Raw genomic sequence first — 15765 nt, forward strand, 5'->3', positions numbered from 1 at the left:
GCCTGCAGGGCAGGAGGAAGTGGCATCCCTCCTGCCTTTTTCTTTGGGGTAGAGGGGGAAGGTCCTTCATGGCAGGAGGGAGTGGACATCCCTTCTGCCATCTTTTTGGGGTTCAGGTGGGTCGCTGTAATTGTCAGAGAGGGGGGCATGTGATTGTCAGGGGTCATTGGGGAGGGCTGTCGGCGGCAGTGGGGGATTTTTTTAAAAATGGGAGATATTTTGTGCCATGGAAAAAAAAGCAGGCAGACGTCAGTAACAGTTACCAACAGGTCTACAGCAATTGGGTGTTAGGATCTGTAAAACCCGATGCTAAACAGCCAAGCAATGTAAGTGAATCATTTGCTTGGTTATTTTGCATGGGGTTTTACTAAGTTGCATTGCTGGATCAGGAAATGGGCGATTGAGGGGAAAAACATACGGTGGGCCATTTAGTGAACCAGGTCGGTTAGCAGCAATCGTTGCTAAACCTGTGAAAACAGGTTTAGCGATAATCGCTGACTTTAGTGAATCTAGCTCTAAGTCCTGTAATTAAGTCACTGAACAAACGCTACTCTGCACGTCCTGGATTACAGAAAGCCGTGAGCCAGCAGGCACAGCAACAGACTCAAGTCAACATTCTCCTCTGTGCCTTAGTAAAGCTGGTTATTGTGAAGGAATTTAAGAGCACTGTTCCTGAACACATTGAAAGTGGGATTCATGTTTTTGATTGTTTTACTGTTACTGAAGTTATTTTTTCTGATTTTTGCTTTGGACTCTTATGATGAGAAAAGGGTTATGAAATACTAATAACATCTGGTGTGTTGTACTCGGTGAAGACTGATAGCGCAAGTATTGCCAAGTCTAGGAAGGTAACTGAATGTGAACCCTCTTTTAGAAGGGACAATACCAAACCATTGCTTGTGATTGTTTTTATATGGAGTTACCAGTTCCACTGGGAAATAATATACACCAACAAGAAACCACTAATAAAAACTGTTTTCATTTAAAACCTTTAATTCTGGGCCTAAGACTCCATTCTTTTGAAATGGCATTCTGACTTGACAGATCTGTGTCACCTTTGAACTTATCTGAAGAATCTTCCCTTTTCCCAAGGAAGCCACGCCAAGGCTTAGAAAAGTTACCACCAAGGTTGCCTGCGCATAGGCAAGAGATGGTGTCACAATGGATGCTAGACCTGCAGGGGGAGAAGGAAGGGACATGGATGCTGGACTCATAAGTAGAGGGGAAAGGGGGTGAGAAGGAAACCCAGGACAGAAAGGGGAGTGAGAAGGAAGAGATGCTTGACCACTGAAAGAGAGAAAGATGCCAGACCATGTGGAGTATGGAAGATTCAGGATGCAAGAGTGAGTAGGTGGGTTGAGGGGACATGGATGCTGGACTTACAAGTGTGGGGGGGGGGAATGGTATGGTAGAGAGAGTGATCACGATCAGAAAGGGAATGAGAAGAGAAGATATTCTTAGCAAGTGGAAAGAGGGAGAGATGCCAGACTATGGGGGCCAAGGAGGGGGATTCAAGGTGCAAGTGAGAGAAGGGTGGGATTTAGAGGGACACAGAACTGCAGCTAGAGTGAGAGAGGAAACTGAGGAGGCTGGAACCTGAGAAAGGAAAAGGCAGGAAGGATTTTGAGTCCTCAGGATAGGAGAATTTTATGTAAAACACTACAAATAAAGTTTGCAGAATTTTACACAGAATTTTCAAAGTTTTTGCACATTATTCCACAAGGAATACAATTTGTAATGCTTCTGACTGGGGAATGATTATATAAAGGGGCTTGATCCATAGTCTCCAAAAGTATATTATCCTCAGTCAAAATGAAAGTCCTTCAAAATATTGATATGTGTAGTCTCATATGTATGAGGGAATCAAGGTACAAATATAGCAACAAATTTGGATAATGGTTTCAATACTGAGCTAATTGCCGAGACAATAGATCTCCCAGGTAGATTTTCCAAGTATTTATGAATTTTGGGCATAATGTACGAGTACATTAATGAAATTTTTGGAAATGATACCTGTAAAAACTTATATTACTTTGTGGTCAGATAACTTGCTTGTTTACTAAAGTCCAAAACAGAATCAATTTTCTCTTCAGTGGTGTACCAATGGGAGGTGTGGGGGTGGGGGGGGGGGTATGCCCTGGGTGCGTCCCATAAGAAGGTGCTCCAAGCAAGGACTGGCGTCATGATCTGACAAAAGGAACTTCTTCCAGTAGCGGCAGCATTCAGAATTTGCTGCTCTGCTGGCCTTCCTTTCTGCTGGGTCCTGCCTTCATGGAAACAAGAAGTAGGTGGGACAGAGCAGAGAAGGGGGCCTGATGCCAGCAAAAGCAGTGAGTTCTGAATGTTGTGCTGCCGACTGGGGGTGAAAAAAAGAGAGGGAGGGGGAGGGGAGAGGAATGCTGCACCTGATTGGGGAGAGGGAAGGAAGACCAGGGAAGGGAGAGGAAAGATGACAGACCATGGGGAAGGGAAGGAAGGAAAGAAAGGTAAGGATATGCCAAACCATGGAGGGGGAAGAAAAGAGGGCATTGGAGGAAGGGGCAGAGATGCCAGACCATTGAGAAATGAGGGAGGAAAAGGAATGAGGAGAAACCAGAGCATGAAAGTGGAGGGAGAGATGGAAGGGAAGGAGAGAGATGCCAGGGATGGGGGGAGGGAAGGAGACTGAGATGCTAGATCATTGGGAACGAAGATAGGGAGGGAAAGGAGATGCCAGAGCATGGAGGGTGAGATGGAAGAAGAGAGGAGATACCAGGGAATAGGGGAAGGGAAGCAAATGCCAGACCATGGGATGAGTTGGGGTGGGAAGGAGGGAAAGAAAGGAGAAGAGAGAGATGCCAGAGCATGGGGGAGGGAGTGGAAACAGAGAAAGAGGGTGGATGCTGGATGGAATGGAGAGTGAAGAGAAGATGAAGAAAGCAGAAATCAGATGACAAAAGGTAGAAAAAGATTGATTTTTTTGTTGCTTTAGAATAAAGTAGCTGTATTGATAAACATTTATAAATAGAAAATGGAAATAAGGTAATCTTTTTATTGGACTAATTTTATAATATTTTTTACCAACTTTTGGAGACCAAAATCCGCTTCCTCAGTGGTGTGCCGGGGGGGGGGTATTATCTGTCCTGGGTGCAGCTCATAGGGGGTGTTCCTCCGATCCCTTTTTATGTGGGAGGGGGGGATTTTAAAAAATAATTGGCCCCGGGTGTCACATACCCTAGGTATGCCACTGCTTCTTTTTCAAAGAAATGGGGGGATCATTATGTAACAGGTTGTAAAAGTGCACATCAAGAATTTGTTTATTGATCTCAAACAATCTTTTCTATTCATAACCACAATATCACCCCCTTTGTCTGCTTGCTTAATGACAATATTCATGTCAATTTTTAAGGGTTGGATGGCACTAGTCTCTTCCTTGGTTAAATTATAACAGGGACATTTATTTTTATCCTCAAGTGATTCAATTTAACTTATGATCATATTCTCAAAAATATATATCAATGGTTTGACATCAGGGAGGTTCCATGTACTACCTTTCTTTATAACATTAAGGGCTCCTTTTACAAAGCTGCGCTAGCAGGGTTAACGCGCTCAAGAGGAGGCGGTAGTGGCTAGCACATCCGGCGATTTAGCATTTGTTAAACCCCTAGCGTGCCTTTGTAAAAGGAACCCTAAGTGCATTTTTCTTTGAAAAATAGTCCATGATTTTCCACTTACGAGTTAATTTAAAGAGATCTACCTGGGTATTGAACACATTATACCATGGAGTGGACACAAATGGCATCCATTTTTCTAGCACTGCAATTTCTGATTCATTTAATCTGATAAGTTAAACACTATTTGAAGGACAATATTATTTTTAGGGACTAATTCCATCTCCAATAAATGTAAATGTAAATGTCTAAATCCTATTACATGTTAAATGTACAGTGCTGTGTATGCCTTTCAGCGCTTTAGAAATTATAAATAGTAAATTGTTCATGAATCCCCCTCTCCCTGCAGTGTTCTCCCCAGGGCCTTTTAGTCAGGCGCTCCGCCCGCCTAATTTAGATGACCGCCCAGCTGTCATCTATCGGGAATCCTGCAGCTGCCGCCGCTCAATGTAAAAAAAATCCCCCCCAAAACCACCTCTCACCGGCTTGGAGATGCGAACTCATGCTTCGGGGCTCTAAAGTGTGTGTGCCAGCTTCCCTTCTCTTCCCTCTGAAACCGGATGTTACATCCGGGGGAGGGGGGGAGAAGAGAAGGGAAGCCAGCACACACACCTTAGAGCCCCGAAGCATGAGCTCGCTGCAGGCTAAGTCAGGAGACTAGTCAACGACGGATGGAAGCTTACAACTCGCTGCCGGGTCCTGCCTACTTTCTGTTTCCACGAAGGCAGGACCCGGCAACGAGGAAGGCCCGAAGCAAATTGTAAGTTTCCCTCCGTCGCTGACCTATGGAGGGAAGCTTACGATTTGCCTAGCGACTTTGCCGACGGATGTGTGAGTTGGGAGGGAAGGGGCGGCTGGGCAGGGCTGATGCACAGAGAATGTACGTCCCCAATTTCAGGAAAGGCTGCAAGAACAAACGATCAAAGGACCCGGTTTGGATGTCAACAGAAGTAAAAAGGGCGATAAAGGACAAAAAAGTATCTTTCTGGAGGTGGAAAAAGGACCCAACAGAGGAAAATCACCAGACGCATAGGAAATGCCAAAAGGAATGCCACCGAGAGGTAAAAAAAGCAAAGGGGAAATACGAAGAGGGGCTGGCCAGGGAGACGAAAAACTTCAAGGCATTCTTCAGTTAAGTTAAGGGAAAGCGACCAGCGAGAGAGAAGGTGGGGCCGTTGGACGATGGGGGACAGGAAGGGAGTGATTAAGGAGGATAAAGAGGTAGCTGAGAGGTTGAACACGTTCTTCTCGTCGGTTTTCACGAGCGAAGACACAACTAATATACCGGACTCAGAGGAGCTCATGAGTGGGGAACAGGCTGAAAAATTAGAGCACATAGAGGTAAGTAAGGAGGATGTCCTCAAACAGATAGACAGATTAAAATGTGGCAAATCACCGGGCCCGGACGGGATCCACCCAAGGGTTCTGAAGGAACTAAGACAGGAAATAGCGGGCACAATCCAACATGTTTGCAACCTATCCTTGAAAACTGGTGAGGTACCAGAGGACTGGAAAGTGGCAAATGTCACACCTATCTTCAAGAAGGGATCGAGGGGTGACCCCGGGAACTACAGGCCGGTGAGCCTGACTTCAATTATAGGGAAGATGGTGGAAGCTATGATCAAGGACGGCATTTGCGAGCACATCGAGAGGAATGGCCTACTGAGAACAAGCCAGCACGGATTCTGCAAGGGAAGATCATGCCTAACGAACCTTCTGTACTTCTTTGAGGGAATAAGCAGTCGGGTGGACAATGGGGAGCCCATAGACATCATTTACCTCGATTTTCAAAAGGCTTTCGACAAGGTGCCACATGAAAGGCTACTTAAGAAGCTGTGGAGCCACGGGGTGGGAGGGGATGTGCACAGATGGATCAAGCACTGGTTGTCAGGTAGACTGCAGAGGGTCGGAGTAAAGGGTCAATATTCTGACTGGCGGGGAGTCACGAGCGGTGTGCCACAGGGATCGGTGCTGGGGCCGTTACTCTTTAATATATTCATCAATGACCTGGAAAGGGAGGTAAAGTGTGAGGTTATAAAATTCGCAGACGATACCAAACTGTGCGGCAGAGTTAGGACCAGGGAGGAGTGTGAGGACCTGCAAAGGGACCTGGACAAGCTGGAAGACTGGGCAAACAAATGGCAAATGCGCTTCAACGTGGACAAATGCAAGGTCATGCATATAGGGAAAAAGAACCCGTTGTTCAGCTACAAATTGGGGGGGGGGGGTATTGTTGGGAGACAGCAGACTCGAGAAAGACTTGGGTGTGCTGGTGGATGCATCACTGAAGCCATCTGCACAGTGCGCGGCAGCCTCGAAAAAAGCCAACAGGATGCTGGGCATCATAAAGAAGGGCATAACAACCAGAACACAGGAAGTCATCATGCCACTGTATCGAGCGATGGTGCGCCCACATCTGGAATACTGCGTTCAGTATTGGTCGCCGCACCTCAAGAAGGACATGGCGGTACTTGAAAGAGTCCAAAGGAGAGCAACGAGAATGGTAAGAGGGCTGGAACACTGCCCATACGCCGAGAGGCTGGACAGGCTGGGGCTCTTCTCTCTGGAGAAAAGGAGGCTCAGGGGAGATATGATAGAAACCTTCAAGATCATGAGGGGCATAGAGAGGGTGGATAGGGACAGATTCTTCAGACTGAAGGGGACAGCTAATACGAGGGGGCATTCTGAGAAACTGAAGGGAGATAGGTTCAAAACAAACGCAAGGAAGTTTTTTTTCACCCAGAGGGTCGTGGACACTTGGAATGCATTACCGGAGGAAGTGATCAGGTAGAGTACGGTCCAGGGATTCAAACAGGGATTGGACGGATTCCTGAGGGATAAAGGGATCATGGGATACTGAAGGAGGAGCTGGGATGTAACACAAGTATAGAAAGTTAACCAGGTAATGAGTAAAAACCAACCAGGTCGTGCATGTGAAAGACCGGAGGGCTAGGGCTTCGATAGGAAGGCAGGATTTAAATGGGAAGCCAAGGTGGCAAGGGAGCCCCTTCTGATGATTCTGACAGGTCGTGACCTGTTTGGGCCGCCGCGGGAGCGGACTGCTGGGCAGGATGGACCTGTGGTCTGACCCGGCGGAGGCACTGCTTATGTTCTTATGTTCTTATGCTGTCGATGCTCATCTCTCCGCCCTTGTTCTCGTTGCGCGGCCGGTGGCGGAAACAGTGTACAGCTAGAGCTGGCCGTGGACCGGGAGCGGGCGTTGCTGGCTCAGCGGCGGCAGTTGCACGTGCTTTTCACACGCTACGGCGACAACAGCTCGCTGACGGTGCAAGGCTTTCGGCAGCTCTTGCTCAGCATCGGTTTGGGGCAAGTCAAGTCAAGTGGCTACTGGGGGAAGAGGAGGTGGAAGATGCCCGGTACTGGGGCTGGAACCACGGCGGCCATGGCTCTGGCTGCCCGGCTCCTGTTGCCCACTGCAGCTTGGCTCTGGCAATGCCCACAAGCCCCAAACCGCTAACCAGACACAACTATCCCAAGGCCGTTTATAGCCGGAGCCCCAGGAGGTGAGACACCACTATCCCAAGGCCGTTTACAGCCAGAGCCCCAGGAGGTGAGACACCGAGTGCCACTGTGACTAAACTAATTCATTATTTGCCTGTGACTTTCTGGTATTTAGGAATAACTCTTTCCATTCAACCCTTGACTTTAAACACACAAGTCTGGAAGTCTAAGCACATTTATTTATGTTTACAGGTATTTGGGAACATAAAACATAGTGATGATAGGACAAAAACATAGTGGTGATAGGACAAAAGCGCGCGAGACTTCGGCGCGCCCACATTTCAGCACAGACAAATTGGCGCAAGACCCCAGCGCGCCGCCTAAAAAGTTACTTTTAAAGAGCTCTGACGGGGGTGTGTGGGGGGGAACCTCCCCACTTTACTTCATATTTTTTGCACTGCCGTTGGGGGGAGGGTGTCATTATAGAGAAAACTGAACTTTTTCCTAAAAAAATCGGGAAAAAGTTAAGTTTACTCTATAATGGAGGGTTCCAACCCCACAGCTCCCCCCAATGGCAGCGTGAACAGTATGAAGTAAACTGGGGGGGGGGGGGGGTTTCCCCACTCACACCCCGCGTCGGAGCTCTTTAAAAGTAACTTTTTAGGCGGCCTGCTGGAGTCTTGTGCTGATCTGTCTGCGCTGAAATGTTGGTGCGCTGAAGTCCTGCACACGAAAGACTATGAACCGTTGTGACCTTGCCCCCCTCCCCCCAAAAAAATGATTTTGCAGTGGGAGGGTCTTAACTGGTGTTATTTAATAGAGTAGGGACTAGATGCTTGAAGAATGTATGGTAGTCCTGGTTTATTGATGCAGTTGTAGTGCTGTAGAGAAACACTTTTCTAGATTATACATCTTATTGTTTGGGGGTGTATTGGGGGAGGCTTATCCTTGCTTTTAAAGTTGGACTTATAAATGTATTTTGCATTATTATTATTTTTGTATTAATAGGATTTTTATAATTTTGACATTGGGGAGGAGTATTTTAATGGTTGTACAGTAGGGTTGTGTGTACATGAAAAAATGAATGGAAGAAATTGCATTACAATTAGTACTATTATAATGGGAGTGGGGTCAGGGACGGAGCTTGGACTGAGGTACTCAGTTGGTATTTGTTAGATTTAGGGGGGTACTTGGCTTGAAGAAGTTGAGAAACATTGGTCTCTAGGTGACTAGTATGGAGTTCACTAAGTACGGGAACCTTTTACAAAGCCACAGTAGCAATTCTCTCATTGCAAATGCACCAAAGTCTATTCAATTCCTATGGGCTTCAGTGCATTTGCTGTGGCAGAATTGCTATCGCAGCTTTGTATAAGGAGCCCTAAGGCAGGAACTACTGTCTCTGTGCTGTGTCTTAAAACACAGATTACCAGGGATGCAAAGCATTAACTGATTCAACTTGAGTTTGAAGTACGGTAGTTTTGAAAGAAATGGAAGGTTTGATACTGGTCATTAGTTATTCGGAATAAGAGGATCTGCATTACTTTTTTTCAAGGGTGGCTTAAATGCTACTGGAATACTGCCTAAGTGTCAAACCTTAAAAAAGGAAGTCATATTGAGCGTTGGAAAATAATTAACTAATAAAAATCGTGCACATTTAGTGATCTTTTTACTAAGGCGTGCTAGCTATTTTAGCGCACACTAAACGCTAATGAATCCATAAACTATAATGGACACGTTAGCGTTTAGCGTGTGTTAAAATGGCTAGCAAGCCTTAGTAAAAGTACCTTTTCATTTTCCCCAGCACCAAATTTCTCCATCCCGCCCGGCCCGGCTACTTTTTCATGCCACCCGGCTGGAAAAAATTTCTGGGGAGAACACTGCCCTGTATAATAAAGGTAGTTTTCCTCATTATGTTGAGGGTTTGGTAGTGTAGGTTACTGAGCTTTTTTTCCCCAAAATTTTGCCTAAGTGAAAAACCTGTTCTTATACTTTAGTACAAGCTCATACTGAGTAGCGTCCTATGAAGCATTTCTATGAGCACTATTACTTTTATTTATAACATCTTTACTCAGTGCATTTTTGACCCTTGAAGCAAGCATATGACACGCTGAAACACAGTGCTGTGTTGGGTCTATACCTGTTGTGGATAGACACATAATAAATATTTTTTTATTACTTTGGTCCTTTTGGCTCATCTTCATTTGGATAAAACACTGTCCTATCCCACATTTTTGTATGGCTGAAGGATCAGACATCATCTGAGTTACTTCTAATTCTTACTTTTCCATTGAGACCTTCGTCTATGCTCCCTCTAGGCTTTTTCGGACTCATTAATTGGATCCATCTTATTTCTTTTTAGCTCCTCAAAGAAATCTGCCCAGAGGTCTCTTTGCACACTTTCCTGATTTTCCTTTTTCTTCTCATCTTTATTCAGAACAGGAGTGCTTGGGCTAACCTAGCTCTATTTTCTTGTGTCTCCCTTGCATGCAATACTCTGTGGATGGGTACCCCTCCAACCACATAAATATATATAGCTATATATTTATATCTATCTATATTCCGTAAATATAAAACCTATAATGAGAAAACAAAGATGTAAATAAAGAGCAAAACATAATGCAAAATAAATTTATTGAAATTATTTTTTTTTAAATCATACTACAAATATCTTCTTGGACATCTAATAATTAGCTGCAAGTGACAATTTCACTATTAATTCATCAGGACCTCCATCTGTACTAGTCTGGCATTTGTGTCTCCAGACATTCTATAAGGTATCATCCCAGCAAAAGTGATCAAAGCACGGGCTTGACTTCGCAGTTGCTATGAAAAAGGAAAGAAAGTTCTGGTTAGTTCAAAATGTACCACTGTCAGAAAAAAATGCCAATAAAAAATTGCCCTGGTACACATACCATTAAATTATCAACTGAAGAATACTGTTCATTTACCGTATTTTTCACTCCATAAGACACACTGTAGATTTAGAGGAGGAAAACAAAAAAAAAAAACCATTTTGAACCAAATTTTCCTTGCCAGGCTCTGCACCCTGTCCCCCACTCCCTGCCAGGCTCTGTACCCTGTCCCCCTTCTGGTGGTCTAATGGTAGGCAGAGACAGGGCACAGTGCAGGCAGGCCTAGAGGCCTAGTAGCCTAGTGACAGACAGGCAAGCCTAGTGGCCTAGTGACAGGCAGGGCCCCCCCCCAATGTGCACAATCTTTCTTCTCTTCTTCACTACCCATGTGTACCATCTCTGTATCTTTATTCCTTCCCTTTCCAGTATTATTCCTTGTCCCTATGCTCCCTCCTCCTTCAGCATTTCTTTGCTCTCTTTCCCTCCCCATGTCAAGCTTCATTTCCTTCCTCCTGATCCCCACCCCCCACCCCGAGGCAGGCAAGTAGGGCATCCCACCCCCCGAGGTAAGCAAGCAGGCAGGCAGCCCTTCCCTCCCCCGGTACCACCTCCGAACTCTCCCCCTACCTTATGTTCCTCCTGGAGCCCTGGTTAGACCTTATTTTCCTCCTGGAGCCCTGGTTAGAGGCGAAGGCGAACGTGAAGGGAGTCAGAGGAACGGTGGTGTAGGTGGCTGAGGCTCAGATGTGCCAACCAGCGCTGCCATGGGGGAAGGGAGGGAGGAGAGTGGGAGGCCGGAACCCACCGCTGCCATAGCCAGGACTCTCAGCAATTTCTGGTTCTGATGGCTGCTGCTACTGTAGAGACGTGGCTGCCTCTCTAGCGGCAGAGCAGTGCGCAAGGCTGCCTGCCTGGTCAGCTGATGCGGCTGCCTCCTCTTCCCTTCTCTTACAGCAGAGTGGCGAACAAGGCTGCCTGCCTGGTTCTGTGCCACTTCCCGCGAGAACGAAAGTGGTGCGGGACTAGGCAGACAGCCTTGTGTGCCGCTCTGCAACTAGAGAAGGGAAGAAGGGAGGCAGCCGCATCAGCCAACCAGGTAGGCAGCCTTGCGCATCGCTCTGCCACTAGAGGCAGCCTTGTCCAGAGAGATACCAGAATTAAAATAAGGTAACTGGGGGGCGGGTGGTTTGGGTATTCACTCCATAAGACACACCCTTATTTCCACTAATTTTTTTGGGGGGGAAAAAGTGAGTCTTATGGAACAAAAAATGCGGTACTGATGCGTTCTACTGATTGATTTAACAAATGCATAGAAATAAAACTGTAATGTTTTAGTTTTACAAAAGTGTTGGGGGCACAGATTTTTTGGATATATGAGTACCACTTAACACAAAAGAATTAAAGCGGTTTACAATAATAATAAAAGAGAATGGGCTCCTTTTACAAAGTTGAGGTAGATGTTTCTACTGCAGGCCGACAAGGTAAATGCTCTGATGCTCTTAGGAATTCTATGAGTGTCGGAGCATTTACCTCGCCATTTTGTGGTAGAAACTTCTTCCACAGCTTTGTAAAACCAGCAAATGTGCATAATAGAACAACTTACATTAAAATAATAAATATAAATTAATATAAAAAAGTAAAAAATGTTGCAATCATAAAATTCTTAAGTGAAATATGACAGAATTATATAGGAATAAGACAGAATGATAATGATGAGTATGTGACTGACAAAATAGAAATGACAGTTTATGTGTTGCTCTCTTATGCAATTCTAAGCAACCTGAAAGCCTCACAAATAACAATCAGGATGGTAGTGAGTGCAACGCTGGGGGGGGGGGGGACTTTCTTAATAAAACCAGTAGGCGAAACATGCTGGAGTAACATGTCTCCATCCGATGCTGTTTACAAGATAAGTCATATATGAGCTTATATTAAGTAGCCGTCTAAGTCTTTCAAAAACAATTTTATGTGAGAAAAATAAGTTATCTGAACAAATAATAGAAGTGAGTTAAAGGACTGCTTGACTAAATGAGGAACTGAGTACGGAGAATCTTATGTAGCACAATCACAACTCATGAGAGGTACTTCTGAGGATCTAGCGATACCCATTAAAAATATATATGGTGGATATTGTATTTACATGAGAGGGTTGATTCAAGTGAGCAGTATCAATGTTTAAAATGGTATAGCTTTTTAATAGATTATCTTACAATAGGCATAAACAATACTTATTACAGAACCTGTAATTGTGGCCAATAAAATCCACAAGAAGCTTCCACATTTTAAGAATATGTAGTTCCCTACATGTATTTTCAGCAGCTGTCTATTCAAATTGATATGGCATACATTTTGAATTCCACCAGAAGTGGTAGTTTACTTTCATCGTAACCCTCCAGGCATTCAAGTCTATTTGAAATGCTACAGACATTGGTAAATCAAAGCCTCTTTTGAGAATTAGACAAGCCTTCCAAAGTGAAAGTTTTAAATTTTAAAGTTTTTTAAAAAGTTTATTAGGATTTTATATACCGCCTATCAAGGTTATCTAAGCGGTTTTTACAATCAGGTACTCAAGCATTTTCCCTATCTGTCCCGGTGGGCTCACAATCTATCTCTCTCCCACCCTGCCTTGTGCCCTGGGTCAAACCTCTCTATCCCCCTCCATGCAGCATCTCTCCTTCCCCTCCATTATCATGTGCAACATTTCTTTCTCTCTCCCCATGCAACTTCTCTCCCTGCCCTCCACCCTATGTCCAATATTTCTCTTTCTTCTCCATGCATATCTCTCTCCCCTCCAGCTTTCCATCCCTCCCTCTCTCCCATCCCCCAGTGCAGCAGCCTTCAATCCTTCATATCCCCCAGTGCACCACTTCCTAACTGACCCCCCTCACTCCCATGAGACCTGGCATACAGTACTTTTGGGCCTCCTAAAGCAGCAGCATTGGTCGAGGCTGGCAGAGGTAGCACTCTGAACAGGCTGCCCACTTCTTCTTCCCTCCCTCCCTTCTGTGCCTTCCTCCAGCTGGTAGTTTTCTGGCAGGTTCCCTCGCTGCAGTTGTCTGCGGGCATCCTCAGCTCCTCATGCTCGATCTGTGGCTGTGCAAGAGCAAGGGAGCCGGCCATAAAATAAATACTCACTGGGAGGCACAGAAGGAATGGAACTCTTCCAGCACAGGTGCAGATCGCTGACAGCCATAAAATAAATGCTTTTAACACAGCCACAGATCGCGTGAGGAGCTAGCCACCACTGCCCATAGCTTTCACCAGAAAAACGATTGAGCATGGGAGCCAGCCAGAAGGTCCAGAGGGAGGCACAGAAGGGAGGGAGGGAGAAGGTTATGTTGGGACTCAAGAGGAAGGGAGCACAAACTTTGGACAAATGACGAAGGAAGGAGGAAGAGCGCATAAGCCATAGGATTGAAGAATGGAGGGAGGGAGGGAACAGTAAGGGAGAACTGGGTGTTTGAGAGAGGGAAAGAGATGGTGCACATGGAGAGATGAAGAAAGAGGAGAACTGTTGGGCAGAGAGGAGGGAGGGAGAGAGAGAGAGAGAGATAATTATTGGACATGATGGTGGGAGAGGGCTGCATGGGCGCAGAGAGGAGAGGGGAGAACATGCTGGGCCATGGAAGCCTCCTGGACTGGGTTTTTAAAAAAAAAATTTTAAGTAATAATAATAATAACAGTTCTATGCAGTTTACAATAATTAAAAAGTTACAGATTGAGTAGTACTAGTGGAGTTGAGATTTAGCCATCAGTTATTGTGGGGAAAGATTGTTCAGTGTAGCTGCCTAAGTACTTTAGGAACAAATATGTTTTTAGGTTTCTCCTAAATTCCCCATAAGCATTCGCAAGCTGAGTAATTGTTTCAGATCTTTAGCCCATAACGCGTCCTGAGAAGAGATGTTGATGATGTTTTTTAAATTTACATCCTTTAACCAGTGGAGAAACCAAATTCAAGTTTGAGCTTCTCTTAAGATGACTGGTTGATAAAGAGAAAAGGTCAGTTATATATCTGGGGGCTAGGCCGGAAAGTACCTTAAAGCAGAAACATCCAAATTTGAATTTCACCCGAGCCTCCATCGGCAACCAATGCAGGAGTCGATAGGGGAGTACAGAGGGGAAGGTATTAAAAGTGGTAATGGGGAGTAGATAGAAAGAAATAGGAGGCTGGGAAAGGAGTGAGATGGGAAATGGGAGAGCTAGGGACTGAGAGAAGATGGAGAATTGAGAGGTATCTGAACATTTAAAAAGAAGAAGGGCGAGAAAGAAGGCAAGATTTGAGTGACCAGAGGCAGAAAAAAAAAAGTTAAGAAAGCTGAAAAGGAAAAATCAATACGTTGGAGTCAGGCATAAGGAAGGAATGGAACAGTATTGAGAAGAGGAGAAAAAATGGACAGTAGACACTGGAAAAAGGTGTAGTCATATACAGCTGATTTGGAGGAGGGACTGGAGCCCAAAATTAATGGATGGGCACCAAAGTTTCTCCCCGCCTGAGAGCAATTTACAAATTCTTGAGCTATTGGGGATTCCCATGCCCTGCCAACTGAAGACATCTTCCTCCAGTCTGGCAACCCAAAATCTCCAAGCTTTGCAGCCAAAGGCAATATCCTCAAGCTGCCACTGCTTTTATGCATGCATGAAAGCCAAGGTGGTGGTGGTGGTGGGGGGGGGGGGGGTAGGGAGGAGGGAAGACAGCAGATCTGCAATATTGCTGCCAGCTGCAGAACTTGGGAAGTTGGAGGGGAGGAGGTGGCCGTCAGTTGGTGAGGCTTGGGGATCTCTACTAGCTACAGCAGGGGAGATGTTCAATTTGAGGGAGCCTAAGCTCAAAGTGAGAGGCCCAAAAAAGCAGTAATATTTACCCTGACTGAACGATCCTCCACATGCGCACCTGACAGCTGATTCAGCATCCTCCCTCTGATGAGACTCACTGTAGCTGTAATAGAAGTGGATGGAAAAACCAGGAGCACGCATCCCTGATCATCAGAGTGGGGATGCGGAAGCTTGTGGCTGCTCCCACTGTCAACGGTGCATGTGGAGGATCACTCAGTCAGGGTAAGTATTACTGCTTTTTTGGGTTCCTCTCCACAGAATTCCCTTTAATGAAGGTTTATTATTAGATGCGTACATCTTCTATATTAGTGATTGCAAATTTGGGACCTGCTCAGCCTTTTTTTGCTCATCAACTAGTGTTAGTGTTTGTGCGGCCCCAGAAAATTTTTTTTCGGACAATGCGGCCCAGGGAAGCCAAAAGGTTGGACACCCATGTTCTATATCATAAAAAATTCTCAGCAACATTAAAAAATATTTCAAACCATTTTCATTAAGAAAGAAATACAATAAATCTAATACAACAAGAGAGAGAATACTATACTATAGAGCTGCCCGATTCACCAATTCATTCTGCAAAAAAAATCAGACTCTGACATACGTCTGGCCCTCCTAAAGCAGCAGCAGCAATGGCGGTGGCCAGCCAGCAGAGACAACAGTCTGAATAGGCTGCTTGTGGCCAGGGCCTTGCCTCTGCCACGTCACTGATAATATCACTAATAATGCAGTAGAGAGAAGTCCTGGTGAGGCAGGCTGCGAGCAGCCTATTCAGAGTGCTACCTCTGCCAGCCTCGACCAATGCTGCTGCTTTAGGAGGCCCAAAAGTACTGTATGCCAGGTCTCATGGGGGGGAGGGGGGGTCAGTTGGGAAGTGGTGCACTGGGGGATATGAAGGATTGAAGGCTGCTGTACTGGGGGATGGGAGAGAGGGAGGGATGGAAAGCTGGAGGGGAGAGAGATATGCATGGAGA

The 15765-nt window shown here is 45.5% G+C and overlaps 1 protein-coding gene across 6 annotated transcripts in view; it reads right to left on the reverse strand.

The window, feature by feature from the left end:
- Window positions 1–9726: 9726 nt before the first annotated feature.
- NUP93 (nucleoporin 93) overlaps window positions 9727–15765 on the reverse strand; it is a 757735-nt gene continuing 751696 nt past the window's right edge. For all 6 annotated transcript variants that reach the window (XM_033940752.1, XM_033940756.1, XM_033940750.1 and 3 more), the window contains one exon: window positions 9727–9935. In XM_033940752.1, coding sequence (XP_033796643.1) covers window positions 9825–9935 — 111 coding nt within the window. In that variant the 3' untranslated portion in view covers window positions 9727–9824. The remainder of the gene's footprint in view (window positions 9936–15765) is intronic.

Source organism: Geotrypetes seraphini, chromosome 4 (genome assembly GCF_902459505.1).
Source record: "Geotrypetes seraphini chromosome 4, aGeoSer1.1, whole genome shotgun sequence".
NCBI lineage: Eukaryota > Metazoa > Chordata > Amphibia > Gymnophiona > Dermophiidae > Geotrypetes > Geotrypetes seraphini.